The sequence below is a fragment of the Periplaneta americana genome, chromosome 6, assembly GCF_040183065.1.
Source record: "Periplaneta americana isolate PAMFEO1 chromosome 6, P.americana_PAMFEO1_priV1, whole genome shotgun sequence".
Lineage (NCBI taxonomy): Eukaryota > Metazoa > Arthropoda > Insecta > Blattodea > Blattidae > Periplaneta > Periplaneta americana.
The window spans coordinates 117,767,505-117,786,847 of record NC_091122.1 but is presented as its reverse complement, the minus strand read 5'-3'; the positions used below and the strand labels follow the sequence as shown (position 1 = coordinate 117,786,847).

General features: G+C 33.3%; 1 protein-coding gene across 6 annotated transcripts in view; it reads right to left on the bottom strand.

The window, feature by feature from the left end:
• The window catches only part of LOC138701673 (anoctamin-3), a 91,980-nt gene that overhangs the window by 58,083 nt on the left and 14,554 nt on the right, over nucleotides 1–19,343 (bottom strand). For 4 of the 6 annotated variants that reach the window (XM_069828810.1, XM_069828811.1, XM_069828812.1 and 1 more), the window contains exons 3-4: nucleotides 10,773–10,955; nucleotides 8,435–8,533 (exon numbers count right to left, since the gene is read on the bottom strand). In XM_069828810.1, coding sequence (XP_069684911.1) covers nucleotides 8,435–8,533; nucleotides 10,773–10,955 — 282 coding nt within the window. Of the gene's footprint in view, nucleotides 1–8,434; nucleotides 8,534–10,772; nucleotides 10,956–13,465; nucleotides 13,629–19,343 lie in introns of those variants that run through there. The other 2 variants (XM_069828814.1, XM_069828815.1) reach the window with 1 other exon arrangement.

Sequence of the window (19,343 nt, the reverse complement as noted above, 5' to 3'; positions counted from 1 at the left end):
AAGTGTATGTAGTATTTGTGGACCTAGAAAAGGCTTTTGACAGAATGGATTGGAATAAACTCATGGGGATCCTAAAGAAAATAGCTGTGAATTGGAAAGAGAGAAGACTGTTCATTAATCTTTATATGAAACAACGAGTCAAAGTCAAGATAGGAGAAGAAATGTCAAAAGGAATTGAAATTGGGAGAGATAATGGTGTGCGGAAAGCAACGGGAAGTTACCGCATTTATCCTTTCCAAGAAAAACTGCAAACATGAGTAAAGGAAGCTTTTAATAGAAAAAAGAGCATCTTCTGCGGATTTCTGGAAAAAGAACTCAGGAAGTGCTTTGTATGGTGTGTGGTATTGTATGGGGAGGAAACATGGACATTACGACGAAGTGAATAGTAGCGAATAGAAGCATTTGAAATGTGGATATGGAGAAGAATGGATCGTGTGAAGTGGACAGAGAGAGTAAGAAATGAAGCTGTGTTGGAAAGAGTGGATGAAGAAAGAATGATGCTGAAACTGATCAGGAAGAGGAAAAGGAATTGGTTGGGTCACTGGCTGAGAAAAAACTGCTTATTGAAGGATGCACTGGAAGGAATGGTGAACGGGAGAAGAGTTCGGAGTAGAAAAAGTTATCAGATCATAGACGACATTAAGATATGTGGATCATATGAGGAAACGAAAAGGAAAGCAGAAAAGATTGGAGAAAGCTGGGTTTGCAGTGAAAGACCTGCCCTTGGGCAGAACTGTAAATGAATGAAAGAATCTTCAGTACCGGTACCATAATTTAGATCTCATTTTTAAAATGGTGTCTGAAATCTTATTTAATTAACCTGGTTTATTTTTACTCATTGAGATCCCATGAGAAAATTATAATTTGGTATGCTCAAGAGAGGTCGGCAAAATTTACATGGAGCTCTGTAATTTAAAAAGCAAGCATAAGAGAACTCCATGCATGTATTTTCTTTCTGAAGACAGCCCTTCTAAAGGTCTCTATCACTCTTTATAAAGTTCATCAACTTTGGTCGAGTTGAACTCAAGAACGTCAGAGATAATAGCAAGAATGGTAACCACTTGGCTACTAAATTTTACTGAAGTGTTTAAAATTAAATGTGTAGTTTTTTAAGTTGATTTGTAAATCATTAATATATCATATTAGGAATTGATTTTCTGAAACGATGATGATGATGATGATGATGATGATGAAGACTACAACGACGACGATACTGATGATCAGGGAACGGATTTATATGGACTAAAAATATATGAAATATGTAAATATATATGTAGTTATTTTTACCAAAATATGGAATTAAATATGGATTTTTACCAAAATATGGAATTAAATATGGACTTAAAATTATAAAAAAATGACTATGTACGTTAAATATTGGTACATTTTAATCAAACTAAACAAAAAATATAATGGACGTACCTTATCTTCCAATGTAGTTTCAACAAAACACAATTTTTATTGTCTGTTACCATAACAATAGGTTACAAACATTTCTTTCAAGTGCTGAAAAGTGAATCTTCTTCTATTGTCTCTGAGGATAGATTTATACTGACTAAAAGAGCGTTCGACGTCACAAGAAGTAACTGGTACATAATTCAATTTCACAATGTCTGCTGGGGATAAGTCCAAGTTAATCTTTACTGTTGATTCACCACTCATCACAGCAACAACCTTTTGTAGTTCTTCATATCCAGGGTTTTTTGAAAGTACAGTGTCCACCTTAGCTCTTACTGCATCTGCAACTTTACCTCTACCACGATTCAGTTGTTCCACAGTACTATTTATAATTTCAAAACTTTCAGATAGTGAAAGGTGCCTATTTTGGAGACTTTTGAGCGTTTTTATGATGCATGAAAATGTATGCTGAATGTGAGCTAAGTCATTCTTCACACTTATGTCACAGGTAACTGTTTTCGCAGTATCAATTGAGACTGCATCTTCAGAGTCCAATGCAAGGAGAACATTGTTAATAGAGTCTATATGTTCGGCATAATATTCAACTGCTTCTAGCCATGTACCCCATCTAGTTAAAATTGGCTTTGGTGGCAATGGAATTTCAGGGTACATTTCTTTCAACACGTTAACTCTACTGGGAGCTTTGAGAAATACTTTTTTCACTGATGAAATCAACAAATCTACTTTAGGGAAATTGTCTCTGACCACTTCTGCCACACGATGAAATGCATGCGCCACACAAGTAAAATGAGTCAATTTAGGATATACAACAGATAATGCTTGTCCAGCTTTGACCATATAAGGGGCAGCATCGCTAATAAAGAATAACACATTATCGTACATAATACCCTTTGGCCACAGGATACCCATAGCTTCGTTGAACAGTTTAACTATAGTTTTGTTATTGCACTTTTCTAGAACATCACAATGTAAAAGAATTCGTTCAGAATATTGTTCACTTAACAAACCGATAACTACATTACCAACAAGTCTACCTTCTTTGTCGGGAGTCTCATCAATGGAAACCCAAATTGAACTATCTTTAATTTCATCTCTTATCTTCTGTATTGTCTCATCGTAGATGGATGGAGCATACGTCTTCCTAAGTGTTGACTCATCCGGGATTGTATGTTGAGTATATTTTTCAAGGAATTCCCTGAAGACCTTATTCTTTAGTTTGTAGAGAGGAATATCAGCAGAGATGAGAGAACGGCACAGGTCGATGTTAAACTCAGATCTTACATTCGATGTTGTTGGTTGTGTTAAAAACAATTGTCTCTGCTTGGAATTTAGTTGTTTGTTGGCCTGATGTTTACTAGTTGTAATGTGTTGTTGCACCAGGAACTTTTGTGTAGATGATACTGCACACTGACACAAATTACAAAATAATATTTTATTGTCAGTTGATAAACCATCTTCTTTAAATTCTGAAATGTAACTTGTTAGTTTTGATTTTAAATTGACTGAATGACGTACTTTTGGCATATTTACCGTCTTTATAGTATGATTTACAAAACTGAACCTATGTGTACTCTGACTGGCATTTAACTGTTGAGCTGCACAACTGAAGTCTGTTAAAAATTTTAAATTAAATTAATACAGTTTTGTAACTTACTTTCCCATTGTTGATAGGATTGCTAATTTTCAAATAACTCTGATGTTAAAGGGATTACTGAACATGTGTTTAAATCTCTATTGTTGAAATGTATTTTTAAAAGTTAATGGAATTTTGTTTTGTTTTATTGTTAAACCTAATATAATATGGACTGTTTTATATGAAATATGGAAAATATATGGAAATTAACGAAAATATGTACTAAACTCTAAAATATGGAAAAATATGGAAAATAAAAGTAGGATTTTTCAACCCTACACATTGTGAAACATAAAGATAATGCAAAATATAAATTATATTAGCTTTATAAGTAAATATGTATTTACATATAAATCCTTTCCCTGCTGATGATAATAACTATGGTGTATATCACTTTATGATAACTACAGTATATATCACTTTAGTATCTCACATTTTTATTTCAAATTGTATATTATTGTTCAATTTGTGTTATGGCTTTTTTACCTGTTATCTGTGTTGGAATTTCGAAAGTCTATAATGAACATTGGCTATCATAACTGAAATTTCCTCTTCTAGATCTTTCCAAGAAAAAGATGCAATCACTTCAGAATTCCTTCCTTTACATAAGATTATAATGATTCTATCATATCACTGACGCTGAATGACTTTTACAAAGCACTAATTCAGATTTGTTGACTTAACTTGTCTGTGAATGGTACCGGTACTTATCGTTTTCAAAATATGTAAATTAGTACTTTATGAAATACACCGTGTTCCGCTTATAAGTATAACAAAAGAAATAGCTATAACTTCTGAATTAATACAAGTATATAGTTGAAACCAACTGCTACAAAGAATGAAAACTGGGAATTTTTGTTACCTTATGTTCCATAAACCTCAACATGGCTTCCATTGGTGGCACGGGAAATATCCAACCGGTATTCAACCTCGACCCAAGTGTTATGAAGCATCTGTGGTGTAACATTGTTGACAGCAGCATAAATTCTTTCTTGTAAGTCTGCCAAATCACGTACTGGCGTCCTGTAGACCTGGTCCTTAACAAACCCCCACAGGAAAAAATCAGGTGGTGTTAGATTTGGTGATCTGGCAGGCCATGTGATGTACGGTGATCCTCTTCCGATCCATCTTGCAGGGAATTGTTCGTCTAAGAATGTGCGAACCATGTTGGCAAAGTGTGGTGGAGCCCCATCTTGCTGGAAAATTGCTCCATCTGGGAGTTGTGGCACAGCATACAGTTGCAACATATCCAGGTACGTGTTTGCAGTGACTGTCTTTTCAGCAAAGAAATAGGGACCAATGATTCTGTCACGCATGATCCCACACCAAACATTCCATTTAGGGGAATCCCGTTGGTGTTCAATTACGACACTTGGATTTTCCGACCCCCAGATGCGACAATTGTGTCGGTTTACTTTTCCACTGACGTGGAAGGTTGCCTCATCTGAGAAACAGACTCGAGTTAGAAATGTGTCGTCATCGTCCACTTTATCCAACATTGTTTCTGCAAAGCGTTTTCGTTCCAGTTTATCATTCGGCGTAATCATCTGATGAAGTTGCAGCTTGTACGCTCGCAAACGCAATCTTTTATGGAGCACTGTATGCACTGTTGTTGGTGGGATGTTCAACTGCACACTAGCCTGTCGAATGGATTTCCGCGGGCTTCTCTGAAATGCCTCGCGAATGCGTTCGACATTTTCGTCAGACACTTTACGCTTGGAATGTTTACCTGCATTAGACAACAAACTTCCTGTTTCTCTGAGCTGCCTATCCCATTTCATTATTGAGACGTACGTCGGTACAGCTTCCCTCGGTCTAAGATTGTACTGACGGCGAAACAAGCGCTGTACACGAATTATGGATCTATGTTCTGCTAATGACAGCACACAAAAGGCTTTCTGCTGTGGCGTCCACATGCTGACTGACTAAAGATACGATACGAATTCTCTTATTTAATGATCTGCGCATGCGTGAGTCTTCTAAAAATAAGTAACAACAATGGATTAAAACTTCCCAATTTCCTCTTTACAATGGTACCAATCTTAACCCATTTGCATGCATTGTTATGAAATTATAACTATTTCTTTTATTATACTTATAAGCGGAACACGGTGTATATCATCATCATAATTCATTTTCGTGTCCCAATTATGAGGTCGAGTGAAGTTTATACAGGGTGTTTCAAAAGTGACGGACAAAAATTTAGATATGAGAAATAAAAACGAAAAGAAGCAAAAATGTTCCAGTTAACATGGGTCATCAAATTAACAATTTTCGAGATAATGCCATTTATTTGCTGGTTGGCCTGGCAGTGAACCGAGTGCTGGATACGACAAAGTTCGTATGCATGCCACACTCTCTCCATCCCATTTCCTTCTAAGTGTGAGACGATATCTGAACAGTCGATATGGTGAACGGTGGATAGGTAGAGGAGGACTTGATTTAAATACTTTGGAATTTTGTGTATGGGATTATGCAAAAAGCATAATTTATACAACAGACATCAACATACCTGAAACATTGCAGCATCGGATTGTAGATGTCTTCCAGCAAATGCTCAAGCGCATTCTTGGATCTTTGCGGAGAACACTAGACGGATGCATTCAAGTGCATAGTCAGCATTCTTCAGCTAGCATGTTCATACTGTACTGTACTGTACCTTGTTTATCCACAAACTTTATTGTTGTTCAAACAAAAATTTCTTCTGTGTATGTTTAATCACATTTCTGTGCTGTTGAAGCCAAAATTAAGAATTTTACTGTCTCATGAGTGATAAATTAAATAAAATTGTCACTGCTTTTGTTGGGAATTAGTATTTAGTATTCAGCAGCCCCCACACAGCACAAAATGGCATTATCTCGTAAATGGTTATTTTGCGGACCCATGTTTACTGGAACTTTTTCGCTTCTCTTCGTTTTTACTTTTCATACCCAAATTATTGATCAGTACTTTTGAAACCGTATTGTTATATAATATAAAAAATAACATTAGGTTAGGTTAATTAGGTTATAAATAATATAGGCCTATAGTTATCTTAGTATGCTTAAATTATTTACATAATCTGAACACCTGAAAACATTAACAACTACTAATACAAGTTTATGAAATTCTTAGTCAAGAAATGTATTCAGGGAACTTCTCCAACTGCTGTAAGATAAGATAAAGTTATGATGCATTAGTAAAATTTACAATTCACAGAGAAATCCATAAGGGTTATAGCTTTCTGTACACCAAGCAATACATCAAAATGTTTCCACACTTGAAAGTTTCACAAGTAATAGGAATGAAGAAACTCTGTGTAATAAGTAGACAGTTTCGGAAACCGGCCATTGCAAGCCATGCGAAGAATGTGCAGTGCTCACTCTTCAGTATTTACCAATGAATGCAACGACATACATCTCTACTAGACGTATCCTTCAACGTTTTTCGGTCCCAATGTTGCTTATTTGTTTGTATACGTTGTTCATACATTGAATCTGTATTTGAGGGGCTACGTGTCACTGTATGCACCTTCAGCCCCTGTAAGAAACGCTGCATGAAACTGTGTACACAACGCAAACTTCTTGATATGTTTATCCTTCAGGATCGCAGTATAGTGTAACAAAATAACAAGGTTATTGATTAAGATTTCAGGGATTCCATACTCAACTTACAATATAACGGAGCAAAATTGATTGTGATTTCAGGGATTCCATACTCAACTTACAACATAACGGAACAAAATTGATTAAGATTTCAGGGATTCCATACTCAACTTGCATAAATAACGGAACAAAATTGATGAAGATTTCAGGTGTTCCATACTCAACTTACAATATAACGGAACAAAATTGATTATGATTTCAGGGATTCCATATTCAACTTACAAAATAACGGAGCAAAATTGATTATGATTTCAGGGCTTCCATACTCAACTTACAATATACGGAGCAAAGTTGATTAAGATATCAGGGATTTTACACTCAACTTACGAAATAAGGGAGCAAAATTGATTATGATTTCAGGGATTCCATACTCAACTTACAATATATGGAGCAAAGTTGATTATGATTTCAGGGATTCCATACTCAACTCACAAAATAACGGAGAAAAATTGATTATGATTTCAGGGATTTCATACTCAACTTACAATATATGGAGCAAAGTTGATTATGATTTCAGGGATTCCATATTCAACTCACAAAATAACGGAGCAAAATTGATTATGATTTCAGGGATTTCATTCTCAACTTACAATATATGGAGCAAAGTTGATTATGATTTCAGGGATTCCATACTCAACTTACAATATATGGAGCAAAGTTGATTATGATTTCAGGGATTCCATACTCAACTCACAAAATAACGGAGCAAAATTGATTATGATTTCAGGGATTTCATACTCAACTTACAATATATGGAGCAAAGTTGATTATGATTTCAGGGATTCCATACTCAACTTACAAAATAACGGAGCAAAATTGATTATGATTTCAGGGATTCCATACTCAACTTACAAAATAACGGAGCAAAATGGATTATGATTTCAGGGATTTCATACTCAACTTACAATATATGGAGTAAAGTTGATTATGATTTCAGGGATTCCATACTCAACTTACAAAATAACGGAGCAAAATTGATTATGATTTCAGGGATTCCATACTCAACTTACAAAATAACGGAGCAAAATGGATTATGATTTCAGGGATTTCATACTCAACTTACAATATATGGAGTAAAGTTGATTATGATTTCAGGGATTCCATACTCAACTTACAAAATAACGGAGCAAAATGGATTATGATTTCAGGGATTCCATACTCAACTTACGAAATAACGGAACAAAATTGATTAAGGTATCAGGCATTTTATACTTAATTTACAAAATAATGGAACAAAATTGATTATGATTTCTTCTATGCTATGATCAATGCCTTGTGTGTTAGCAGAACAAATTACTTTGGCAAGTGTGCGGAAAAGTAACATGTGCCATGGCCGAATGATTGATTATACAGCATTTGTACTCTCTATGAATAAAACAATGCACTCACTTGAGAGTCTTGTTAATTTATTTACTAGAATTCTCTCTTAAAAGGTTTAAAATACTATTGCTTTCACTGAATGCTTTTCGTTCAAATTTACCAGTTTATGGAAAACGCAACAGTTTCTTTTAATGTTTAAAATTATTGCGTACTTCATGATCCAAGAGTTTCAAGAGAAAATTAAATTCATAATAAGAATGAAATAAAGTACTGGTAAGTCTACTGTTATTAAGAAATTAATATTGTAGTTATTTTACTGTTGAAAAGCCCGTACTTACAGCCATATAATAAACAATTTTTGTTACAAGAACCATCTGATACTGACATAATAACATACATAAAAGATGAAATCTATTACCTTGATGGGCATCTTCATATTCATCACCTCAGCATATCGTGTTAACGCTTTCCAGGGAACGTGTATCTTCACAAAATATTTTTCTTGGTCAAAAGCCATCTGCAATATAAAGATTATTTATATCTTTATTTAATAAATTTATAAGGGTTGATTTTTATATTAGATTAAAGTAGCCAATGATGATAAAATATTATTTCACAAATATGTTTTAATAAATTTTCTTTAAATGTTCTAATTGATTCACTTTTACATAAATATGACTTTTTTACATTAATAAAAATTATATGTCATCAAATACAATTTTACAAGAGTAAAGCGTTAAATATTTAATAATGAAATTACTGTAGGCCTATACATTATAATAATCACATTACAGTATTTAACTCTTTTTTTCGAGCATTCAAGAATTTGATGTATTTAAATATATATTTTATACCGGTACTCCAATTTGTAAATTAATTATTTGGAACAACTTGACTACTAAAATAAATAGAAAGCTTGAGTATTTAATGAGTGCGAACATTTTAGTGGTGTAGGCCTAATGTAAGAGGAAGAAATAATAATAAAATATAAAGTGATACTCTTTCGAGAATTATTTATTTTAGAGTTATACTTTAAAGAGATAGTAACAAACTGTACCAACTGTTTTCTTGCTACACGAACTAGCGTATGACTTACGTACCAATCTTATTGTACTTGTGTGTATTTTATCTATCAAATAGACCTACCAATAAGAGACTTTCTCAAGGCTGGATATCCAAACTAATGGATAGGTCATCGAAGACCAGTTAGTTGGTCATAACACCAGACTCGCACCTCTGAATTTCTATTTACGCTGTTGCCTGAAATATCTAATGTTATATTAAAAACATAACAGAACTACAGCGACAAATTGAATGTGTCTGCAAAACTATTCAAAAAGAGGAATCAGATTGAATGGCATTACGAAATTATGACGAGAACGTCTCTCTCCGAGTTCAGGACCAACAAAATGCGAATGTTTATTATTATTATTATTATTATTATTATTATTATTATTATTATTATTATTATTATTATTATTGCTGCTGTTGTTTATTGTTCTTGTTACTGTGAAAATTACTTTCAGTTTGACTGTTCGTTACTATTTCTTTGCACTGTAAATGTGAGTATTCGAAGAAAAAGTGTCATAGAGTATTATAGCCCTATTTTGACTTGTACATGACATTCCTAAACTGATTATACTTCTGAAAATTCCTGTTTACACATATGTGTATGTCTATAGCTAAGTAAATATGTGATGATGCATACTAATGTTGAGTGCATTTTTATGTGATATACTCTGGCATCTTTAAAACTGAATTTGTACGGAAAGAATACACTAAATTGAAAGAGAAAGTGTTACAAATATGAAATAGTGTGATATATGACCTGAGACATGTTGTATTCTAGCGAAAGTCTTCCAAATTACTACGCACTGATACTCTTTTTCGCTGGAATGTGTTAGTTTGCAGTTAGAAGCTGAACTGTTGAAATGTTTATCATTACTGCATTTTCGAGGAAAGTGAAAATTTTGGAAGTAAGTTTTTTCTTGAATATACTTTGTTATTCCTCAATGTTAGAATTATTAATTATATGTAGGTTATTCTTAAAGATAAATAATCTACGTTTATAGCAATGTGTGTTTAATTGATTTTGTTTTTAAATTACGATATGTTTTGAGGTTATGACTTACAACACCAATGTGTTACAAATATGAAATACTAATAATATTAGTATTTCACCTTTATACTCTGGTTTTTTGTTTCGTTACAAGTGTTGGCACCTGTAAGAGAAGGGAAAACCTTACTTTTCAACAAATTTAGAAAACAGTGGAATGAAAAAGTAACGCAAGAAGCCATGAAACAAGTTCGAGAAAAAACGTGAGAGACGATTCAACTGGATTCAGTATTACGGTTAGGAAAACACTTTCTAATGAAGATGCTGAATGCTTGTTCTGTGCTTTTCTTAGTAGACGCCATTTTGACTTTGCAATTCTGTTATTCTTGTAATTTGTTAATAGTATTCCATATTTGTACCTCCATTTTATCAGGAAATATATTAGATTTTGGGGAATTTATTTCTGTCAAACATTTTATAACATCTTACGAACTTCTAAGTCCGCTGTACCATTCACATCAATAAACAGGACGATACTTTTCGTTCAGTACTGAAAACGTGTATGTTTCAAAACGAAAAAACGAAAAAAACAAAATGGTATTCCATATTTGTAACACTTCCTCTATATAAAGTGAAGGCCAGTTACTAACGATCTCTGTTATATCAAAGATGCAATTATTATGCTTTACACTCTTCCTACCTGCTTCTCCTCCAGTTCTAGTTCCAGTCCCTCCTTCACTAGGTTTTCCTGAAACACCTTCCGCATCTCTCTCCTGGTGACCTCTGCCAGCGTCATCACACCATAATCCTCTTCCTCATAAACTAACACCATGTCAATACGACGCTTGCCATCCCTGAACAGCAGTGTCTCTGTGTCAGGGAGCTACAAAGACAAGAAAGGACATCCAGAGACTCAATACTTATTTGTATATTATAGTGGTGCTGATGACATTAATTATGATGTTATGATGATGGTGGTGATGATGATGATGATGATGATGATGATGATGATGATGATGATGATAGAGTAATAGCGGTGGTGGTGGTGACAATTTGTAATAGTAGTGATGGGATAATGATGGCAATGGTGGTTGGTGTTGGTGGTAGTGTGGTGTTGGTAATGGTAGTGATGGTGGTGTTTTTGATCTGATTTAATGATGATCGCTGTGGTAATATGAAAGAAAGTGATGTTGACGACAATGATGAGGATGATGGTGGAAGGGATTATAGTGACAGAGACAATGATGGTAAATGAAAGTGAAAGAGGGAAATAGATATAAACAAACACCCAAAGTCAGAATGAATAATATCTGTGAATTTCCAGTGAACTAAAAAGTAAGGAGAAGGAACTACAGGAAAATAACATTTTTTTTTATTTCTAGCCTAGAAATATTTCATAGTATTGACTTCATTTTGAGTGAAATTTCAAGGTCGTTAGGAAGAAAATAATTGCTGTTACGTCATTTTTAAAAAGCCGCTGCGCTCCAGTTCCTTTACTCTGTGCTCAAATTTCTTCGTTGAATATCCGGAGTTTGTTTAACATTTTTCAACATTTAATATGTAATAATAGAGATAATTCCAAACGAACGCCATACCGCCAATCAACCAGCTCATTGACACTCGATTGACCTAAGAGAATCTGATTATACTGATAGTAGGCCTACATAGCATGATGCTCTAAAATTAATAACCGATAATATTTTTCTCTTACGTTCTTTTGTTTATCCTACATTCATTTTTTTACCATCACCTCTGCTTCGATAGTAAGCCTGTACTTATAAATAAGAGTTGATGGAAAAATAACTAATAAAATTATTAGATCTATGCCTATAAGTTTAAGTTTAATGTTGAAAACTTTACTCATGCAAACATGCATTCTGCTATTGATTAATGACGGTTCATTATGCTGCTACACAACCTGAAATGTTCAGTTGTTTTTAAATAAATTAAATTTCAGATATCTGCGCGGTTCTCTTTGCAATAAAGGTAATAAAATTGGTGTGTTTTGCGAAGATGAAAGAGGTAGATCACTGTCATGAACATGAACTTCATGATTATATTAGGCCTACAAAAATTCCAATCAACATGGCATCTTTCTAGCATCGGAATTATCTCACTGAATATAATTCGTGCTTGATATTTTCTCTGTGGTAATTTAATTGAGCTTCTAAACTCATGTATGTTACCATAAGGTAATTTTTTCTCTACCTTCGGTCTCGAAAAAAATATCATGACAACATATATTCGTTAAGCTCAATAAAATTATCGAGAAACTATCAGCACTCGTATTATAGAAGATAATTGAATACAATTTGCAGGACATTCTCGCGTTATTCATGCATACTTCTGTAAGAGGAAATGGTCAATTGCAAATTAAAGAATAAGTTAAAAATAAACGTGCAATTTTCTTTCTGTTCATAAAAATGCAAAATAAAAGTATAAAAAATGTTGTTGCAGTAAATCAGTACTTAAACCAATAGCTTCGTTTGTTTTAAATTTGTGATAAAAACTTATAGCCCACTTTTTAAAAATCTGCATCTGTGTAATATGACGTCGTCTGTATTCTTCCGTAATACTTTTAAGAACGTTTTCTTTCTCAAGTTGTGATTTACCTATATATTTCTTCTTGTTGCTCAGTTTGATAGACCTATATGTGTTATTTTGAATACTAATTAAAACATCAATAACATTAAAAATATTGGGATGAGCGGAATAGAACTGTGAATTCAACGTTGAATTGAAAGACTCACAGCAGTTAGTCGTACGGCAAATAGAATCCAAAAATTCAGCCCAAATTTTAGGCGGGAAACTTAGGACGGAAATATTATATGTCTTTAACACATAACCACAAAAATCATCAATTTGTGGGAACCTATTCAGACGCGAATTGTTTATCTCTGGAAGTAACATCCGAAAATATTTGGAAGCCAATTCGGATGACGTATTTTAATCTGAGAGCCAATTCGGAAACACCGGTCCCAACAGCTACTTTGTCCACCATAAATTCTGCAAAATCTGACAACCAAACCACAAGCTCTGGTAAGAAGTCGACAACTTTCCAAACTGTGACTGGGTCTTAAATTTATATGTTACCTCCATTTTTTAAACAACATGCCAAAGAAATTATAATAAAAACAATTTTTAGCTATCAGGGACACTGAAAACTTGCATTTTCGTGAAGTTCTCGGTATTATATTATATTATATTATATTATATTATATTATATTATATTATATTATATTATATTTTATTTTATTTATTATTTTGTCGATATAATTTTTAATCACTCCTTCCTGTACTTTCAATTTTATTCTGGGAATAATTTCATTTATAAACTTTCATGTAATATTTACCTACAAAACATTATTTAGTCTATAACTATTTTTTTCATACCTGGCTCTTAATATACGCAATATTATTGATTAACATTGAAAATATTTAGAACTATAACATACAGTTACTATCTATCAAACACGATACATTATTTAAAAACGTAAAATTGACATGTTTAACATATAGAACACTGAGCGCACATCACTTGCAACTTCGTGCTTCTTTCACCGACTGTATGCTACGTAGACAATTTATTTTATTCCAATAGTATGGAGACTTGACACAGGAAACTGCATTGTGATAAGTAAACTGAGATAACTATACATCTCGTATGAATGATAAAACTATAATTCAACTTCCTTTAACAAAGAGTTGTGAGTTTTTAAAGATGAAAATATCTGTCATAGTACATAAGTTCTGCATATTGTATTTTACATGTATATCTTGAAGGAAACATTTTAGCATTAAGGAAACATTTTTATGGTCATTGTTATGAGAGTTGTGATGTGATGGGAAACTTTTTTTTTAAAATGGCATTCTATATTTTTATTCGCATCATCTGAAAGATTTTCTTTTTTTTCACTATCAGTACATGCTCTAGCAATATTGTTGTTATACTAAACGTTGCTATGATAACTAAATAAATAATTTGGTTTCCTGGCGTTCATTTAATTGTTGAAATCAATAGAAAATAACGGTGTTCTTAAGTGAAAATGAGAGAAATGAGATTTTAATAATGATTGGATATGTTGACAGAAAACATATACAAAGGTGGTATGTAGCCTATATTTTTTAATAAAAAACATTCAAATCGACCTCCTATTTATCAATCTATTGTGAGTAGAATAGAAAACAAATTCAGGTAACATGGATATGCCAGAGATGTAAAAAGATCTGGTACAACGACAACTAATAAAGATTTGGAGCTAGACATTTTGCTAACATTCTTCGCTTCTACATTTGATATATCGAGAACAACTATCTGGAGAATGCTCCAACATTCTAAATATCATCCTTATAAAGTAGAACCCTTGCAGGAGTTAAAGGAAGATGACGGAAATAACGGATTGCAGTTCTGTGAGGAAATGACCAATCACTGCGATAGAGACCCCGTTTTGTATAAAGCTTGCTTTTCTCTGATGAATCTACATTTTGGAGAAGTGAATAGACAAAATTGCAGGTACTGGTCAGAAACTAATCCACGCTGGATGGTAGAAACTCAGATTCAGTTTCCCCAAAAAGTAAATGTATAGGCAGGAATTCTAGGATGCAGTTTTTTGAGCCCTTAGGCCTACTTTTTTGATGGTACACTTAATGGGGACCGGTATTTAGAATTTTTACGTGAAGATTTGATACCAGTCCTTGTCGTTATTCACCCAAACCTTCAGGGTACAGACTTAACAAATTATTTCATCTGGTATCAACAACATGGGGCTCCTCATTACTCTGTTCCTGTACGGGAAAATCTTAATGTGGTGTTTTCTAATAGATGGATCGGAAGAAGAGGACATATAGAGTGGCCAGCTAGATCGCCGGATATTTTCCCACTTGATTATTTTCTATGGAGTTAACTGAAATGTAAGGTATTTGCTACGAAGCCTGCTCATATGGATGAATTGAAAAGAAGAATACGAATTGTGTGTAGAGAAATACGTAATTGAAAATGTAAAGAAGGAATTTGTGCTGCGTCTTTATCATTGCTAGATCGTAAATGGTAAACATTTTGAACATTTAATTAACTGAACATTTGCTGTATTGACTAAGATAAATTAATTTATTCGTTTTAGAGAAATTACTAACAATTTTATTCTCAATTATAAGTGCCAACTATTGAAGTTATACGAGATGTGTATTGTTTTCAACAAGTTCTTACTTACAAATGGCTTTTAAGGAACTCGCAGGTTCACTGCCGCCCTCACATAAGCCCGCCATCGGTCCTTATCCTGTGCAAGATTAATCCATTCTCTATCATCATATCCCACCTCTCTCAAATCCATTTTATATTATCCTCCCATCTACGTCTCCGCCTCCCCAAAGGTATTTTTCCCTCTGGGCTGCCAACTAACACTTCAAGTTACGAACGTCAAATTCAATTAAAAGAATGGGATCTACGTGGGCATACATTTATGAAGATTCTCTTTAAACTGTATAAAGAAAAATGTAGGGTGCCATTTTAAAATGCTTGTATGACGTCACAACTCGCACAACAGTGATATTAAAAATGGTTTTTTTCTGAGAAAAAGTTTCCTTTAAAACATAAGGTTTGACGTATCCGAGCGATCTTCAAAAAAAATATTATTTTAAATGTAAAAAACAAAGTGCGTAACTTATAAAACACACTGTATTATTATTATTATTATTATTATTATTATTATTATTATTATTATTATTATTATTATTATTTACTTAGTTACAAATGGCTTTTAAGGAACCCGGAGGTTCATTGCCGCTCTCACATAAGCCCGTCATCGATCCCTATCGTCGACTTGGTTGGCGAGTTGGTATAGAGCTGGCCTTCTATGCCCAAGCTTGCGGGTTCGATCCCGGGCTAGGTCGATGGCATTTAAGTGTGCTTAAATGCGACAGGCTGATGTCAGTAGATTTACTGGCATGTAAAAGAACTCCTGCGGGACAAAATTCCGGCACATCCGGCGACGCTGATATAACCTCTGCAGTTGCGAGCGTCGTTGAATGAAACATAACATTTAACATCGATCCCTATCGATCCCTGTGTAAGATTTATTATTATTATTATTACTATTATTATTATTATTATTATTATTATTATTATTATTATTATTATTATTATTTACTTACTTACAAATGGCTTTTAAGAAGCCCGGAGGTTCATTGTCACCCTCACGTCAGCCCGTCATCGATCCCTATCCTGTGCAAGATTTATTATTATTATTATTATTATTATTATTATTATTATTATTATTATTATTATTATTATTATTATTATTATTATTTACTTACTTACAAATGGCTTTTAAGAAGCCCGTCATCGATCCCTATCCTGTGCAAGATTTATTATTATTATTATTATTATTATTATTATTATTATTATTATTATTATTATTATTATTATTACTTACAAATGGCTTTTAAGAATCCCGAAGGTTCATTGCCACCCTCACATAAGCCCGCCATCGATCCCTATCCTGTGCAAGATTTATTATTATTATTATTATTATTATTATTATTATTATTATTATTATTATTATTATTATTTCACTGTATTTATTTGAGTAATCAGTAATGTGTTTATTTTTAAAGGCTTTGTATTTTCATGACGTTATTATTCTCATAAGCCAGTGGTATTATTTTATAGCATGGAGTGTTTCATTTTGAATGTGAACTGCTGAATGTTCTCAAAAACAATGGTTAAGATTGATAGCATATGTCATTCCATTTGTCACGTGTGTACACAATACGAGTAACTTACACAAACTAAGTAATTCACTCGACTCTAGTCTGTTTTCGAAATGATTGGCATAGTAACAAAACATTCCAGGTGGCTTTGTGTTTATGACCCAATTTCTGATTAGGAACTGAAATAGCCATTCTCGATCGTTAATAGTGATGGTTCCGTAGCTTCGGCGCTACGAAGTTCGATGATTGATTCTCAAGATAAGAAAAGTAACCCAAGGCTGGCTTATTCGTCTCTGTAATACATATGTGGGAGTAGTGACCTTTTAGCTGAAAGACTCTGTCATGTTTCAGTAGCCTAATTTATTATTGGAAACTTTAGCTTATTTTTTAGAACGTAAAATGTTAGTTAGGTCTGTTGATTTCTCTGTAATACAATATTTATTATGAATGTTGCGTTATTCTGTAGCAATACTAGCCACCTGCACATAATAATGAAATGGTCATAGCAGCAGTATCAGATCAATAGTTACCTCACTAATGCTATGACTTTGCCATTCCGTTTGTGTCCACCTTCTTCATTCCTATTGATTAAAAGTATCAACTCCCACTGCTATGGGGGCAGTAAAGGCAACAGAGTAGAAAATGAAGTATAAACAATCGATTTTCTCAAAGAAAATGTAAGCCCTGAGCAACATTGTGGTTCTTGTACTGAAATGTATACTCTTCGGTTAGCTAAACACGTTTTTTCAAAGAAACACATACGTCATGTTTAATATGTATATGGGCCTATTTGTATGTTTATGTATGAAACGGTTAGTAAATATTACGGTACCGTTAAAGTACTGGTGAAACTGAGAATTTAAGTACAGATATTATTAAAATATTTATTGACAATGTTTTTTCCTGATACAATTAATATTTTCTCTCTGTATACGTATTTCTACGACCAATAAGAAATAAGAAACCCTGCTTCTATGGCAGTGATGTCAAAGCAAGTGCATTTTTCTGACCCTGATGTCGTGCGAGGGCATCAAGCGCTAGGTATAGAAGGAGGAAGTATTATTTATATGAATAAGCAGCCTGTTGGATTAAGAAAACAGTGGTGTACAAACTTCAAACGGAACGTGAAATTTTATGTTGTTATTTTTATATGGCTTCTTTCTGTTTGAGATTATATATATTGCCTGTAAAATAAAAGTACTAACACCAATTTCTTAATATTGCATTTTTTTTAAACGTTAATAACATAATAAAGAGTTAAGAAGGAATATTCACATAAATTCCAATAGTAGTACAACTATATTTTACTAAGTGAATGAAACACATCATTTATAAAGAAAGTGGTATCCCAAAGAAAGAGTTTGAGTATGACATAATAAGTTGGAACTGATCTTCATGGTATCTTTAGCCTTATAAAAGTAATCAATAAACTAATCAAAACAATATTATAGTACAAAGCAAAGTTACCTAGGTATATGTTTTAATTGTAATTAATATTACATAACGAAACTCTTATCGCATTATGACTTTAAGGTGACATTGGTGCGCAACTTCCTATTATCAGAATATTAAATTATTTTCTCGAATTCTGCTGAAGCTATAGAGCTGATGTCTTACCAACACATGGGCACATATCTTATGTTTATAATGTAACAATAGTTGCTTTGTTAATTCATTTCCTTACAAACATTTTATATTCGAATATTTTCACAATTTTCAAAACACTATCTTCAGTAATACGTATTTACGATATATTAGATTTACTACAACATTGTTTCAGTACGTGTAAGGCTACTAAACAAACATATCTGAAAATTTCACTTTTCTGTAAAAAGAAAGTTGAGAACATATTCCTTTTGAATAAAAGCAAACTTGTGAAAAATGAGCATTAAAATTAAAACTTACATTCTTATAATGCACTTATACTTCTCAGACAAATCTAAAAGTTAACATGGATATAGTTTTAACAAGTTCTCTTTCCTTTATCCACTGAATCAGTGCTGGCCATCTCTGTATATAGCTCGACCAAGCGGCATATAATACCTCTCTCGTCTGTCTCTTTCCTTTCCACTGTAAAGCGCTCATGTTCTCCTGAGCTCTAAAGGGCGCGCTTGCACCTATGGGCATCAGTTGACATGACTGTTTTATGGGATTAGATTAATCTTGGATTGACAAGCAGCATGAATGACAGACAAAAAGCTTTATTAGCCTACCAAAAAGAAACTATATTTAAAAAAAGTTTAAAAGGAACTTGTGGGTCAAGAGGTGGATAGAAAAAAGAGATGAAAGTATTCATATAATCTTCTGAGAAACTTTAAACTAATTGAAATAAGGAGTCAATATGTAATTTTGAAGAACGTACGAATTTTCATTTTATTGGGGAAACAAATACGTGCATGTGGGAATAAATTTCAGTAAGTGAAAGATAGGCAGGGCAGGAAAGAGCATTGTGGTGTTGCCTTCAGTTTAATATAGAGCTCACTGCTTCTAAATCGTTGCTCCCTACCTTTCCCTCCCCCTCTGCTGTACTCAGTCGCTGCAACGCGACGGTGCGCTGCGTTGC